Here is a 2,822-nt window from a genome sequence, read left to right as displayed (position 1 = left end):
CTCTCTCTCTCTCTCTCTCTCTCTCTCTCTCTCTCTCTCTCTCTCTCATATTTCATGTTGTCCTCAGGTCTGACGTTCAATGGCCCCGCCTCCTCTGACATCATGCTCCAGCAGACCAATGGCTCCAGCCCGAGCTCGACTCAAAGCTCCACCAACAACAAGGAGTACAGCCGTCAGCTGACGGCTCTGAACTGCTCGGTGAGAGACTGGATCACCAAACACGTCAACGGGAACCCTCTGTGTGACCTGAACCCCATCTTCAAGGACTACGAGCAGCACCTGGCCAGCATCGAGCGGCAGTACGGAGCCGGAGACGAGGAGAAGAAGAAGAAGCCTCCGACCACGACCACCACCGCTCCTCCTGCTGTTGCTCCTTCCTCCTCATCATCATCATTGTCCTCGTTCTCCTTCGGCAAAACTCTGACAGAAGACTCGTCCAAAAGCCCCGGCGTCACGTTTAACTTCGGTCAGAAGGTGGACGGCTCCGTCCTCGGCTCCTTAGGGGCCAAAACAACCCCCCCGAGCTTCTCCTTCTCCTCCTCCAGCGCCTCCTCCTCCTCCCTGTTCGGATCCTCCTCCACCGCTGCACCGCCGTCCTTTAAGTCCGGGGACGCTCGGCCTCCAGGTAAATATTAAATATGATATCTACGAGTCTTTAAATTAAACTATTATTACTCGATCGATGTCACACAACTCCAAAGAATCTGATGTTTTATTGTTTAAAATGTGAAATTATTAATAAAATGTTATTTGTAGACGAGAACGGAGAAGAAGAGTCGGAGGAGCCGCCCAAACCGGAGATCAAAGAGGTGAAAGAGGACGACGCCTTCTACTCCAAGAAGTACGTCTAAATATTAATGTATGAAATATTATTAAAAACAAACTCCTCAAAGTCTGTTTAACTTTAATGAGATGCGTGACATCATTAGAGGAATCGGAGAGTAACAGGACTTTATGTTTTCAAAGTATTTGTATTTGAGGGAAACTTCTGTGTGGAAGTGTAATACAAAGTAGGATGAGTACAAGTATCTAACGTCTAAGATGACGATAGATACCATGTTAAAATCAGGCTTAACATTTGATATATTAGTAAACAAACTGACTTTTGTTTCACCAGACCCCATTATAAAAACATGAGCTTTTAGCCGTCGCTGTGATGTCATCTTAACCCTCGATGAAGAAGATCTTTGATCTTCATCTTCCTCACATTGTGTTTCAGGTGTAAACTGTTCTACAAGAAGGACTCAGAGTTCAAAGAGAAAGGAGTCGGAACGCTTCACCTCAAACAGACCGAGGGCAAAGTTCAGATGATCATCAGAGCCGACACCAACCTGGGTACAAATATACACAAACTACACCGACCTGGGTACAAATGTACACAAACTACACCGACCTGGGTACAAATGTACACAAACTACACCGACCTGGGTACAAATGTACACAAAGTACACCGACCTGGGTACAAATGTACACCGACCTGGGTACAAATGTACACAAACTACACCGACCTGGGTACAAATGTACACTAACTACACCGACCTGGGTACAAATGTACACTAACTACACCGACCTGGGTACAAATGTACACTAACTACACCGACCTGGGTACAAATGTACGTCCGTCCTCCATGCCCCCTTTGTTAGTATCTTCCCCCCTCCTCTCCAGGTCTATTCAGTACTTTCTTTTCCTCTTTCTGCTCCAGAACGGTTATTAGATTTAAACTAAGTCTGTTTTTTCAATCACAAACCTGAAGATAATGAATCTAATAAATACATAAAATACTCAACCATCAGCGGCGATCAAACGGCTCCACCTGCTGGTCAAACACCAGAACTGCTGCTTCAGTTAACTCCAAAGATGTCGTTTGGACTGAAGTTTGATGAGTTTCTGACGTTTTAACGGTTCAATTAAAGAGACGACCACTTTTTACTTCTTTGTCATAAATAATAAAGAAGTAACCAGTGTTCAGATTGGTTCCTAATAATAACTCTTAACTATTAAAATTAATAAAGAAGCAAATTAAAACAGAAATATAAATGTCACATTTTTATCAATTAATGAAGGGCTACATATTTTGTATTTATGGTACATTTAATGGCATATTAATTTAGAGTTATTTTGGCTCATCCCACTGGGCCTCAAAACAATCTACACAAATCATTTAAAATAAGAAATTTAATTTTGGATTAAAGCAGATTTAAACGGTTCCCTCTGACCTGAAAAAATTATTTTTTTTATAATCGATTAATTAAAGAAATGATCAGCAGATTAATAAATTATATAAATATTGTTTAGTTGCAGCCTGAACTTTAAAAGTTTCAGTTAAACTGAAGACGACCGATGTTCCAGAATAATCACACTGACCTTTTATTTTGAAGGGAACATCCTGCTGAACATCCTGCTGCAGGCGTCCATGCCGTGCACTCGGGTCGGCAAGAACAACGTGATGGTGGTCTGTGTCCCGAACCCGGCTGTCGACGACAAGAACCCCGGCAGCCCCGTCCCCCTTCTGATCCGGGTCAAGACCGCCGAGGACGCCGACCTGCTGCACAAAACCCTGGAGGCGAAGAAAGGCTGAACCCCCCCCCCCGCCCCGCCCCTCCCCCACCGCCCCGCCCCTCCCCCACCCCTGAGCTTTTAGCTGAAGTCACCTGGTCATCCTCATCACACCGGTTCTAACACACACACACACACACACAGTGGTCCTCTAGTCCAGCGGTCTCTCAACAATAAATTGGTCTCATACTGTGAAATATTTAATTTAGAGTCAGAAGCTTCGTCTGTATTCAGAAGCTTCGTCTGTATTCAGAAGCTTCGTCTA

General features: G+C 44.4%; 1 protein-coding gene across 2 annotated transcripts in view; it reads left to right on the top strand.

Annotated features, from left to right (window-relative positions):
* Positions 1–2,594, top strand: part of nup50 (nucleoporin 50) — a 4,262-nt gene extending 1,668 nt beyond the window's left edge. Inside the window, exons 5-8 of one of the 2 annotated variants that reach the window (XM_031840437.1) lie at positions 68–625; positions 757–841; positions 1,220–1,335; positions 2,380–2,594. In XM_031840437.1, coding sequence (XP_031696297.1) covers positions 68–625; positions 757–841; positions 1,220–1,335; positions 2,380–2,579 — 959 coding nt within the window. In that variant the 3' untranslated portion in view covers positions 2,580–2,594. The other variant, XM_031840438.1, reaches the window with a different exon arrangement.
* Positions 2,595–2,822: the final 228 nt, after the last annotated feature.

This window comes from Anarrhichthys ocellatus, unplaced genomic scaffold (assembly GCF_004355925.1).
Source record: "Anarrhichthys ocellatus isolate YVR2014 unplaced genomic scaffold, GSC_Weel_1.0 scaffold2778, whole genome shotgun sequence".
Lineage (NCBI taxonomy): Eukaryota > Metazoa > Chordata > Actinopteri > Perciformes > Anarhichadidae > Anarrhichthys > Anarrhichthys ocellatus.
Note: the sequence above shows the minus strand (reverse complement) of the source record. Positions and strands in the feature narration are given on the sequence as shown.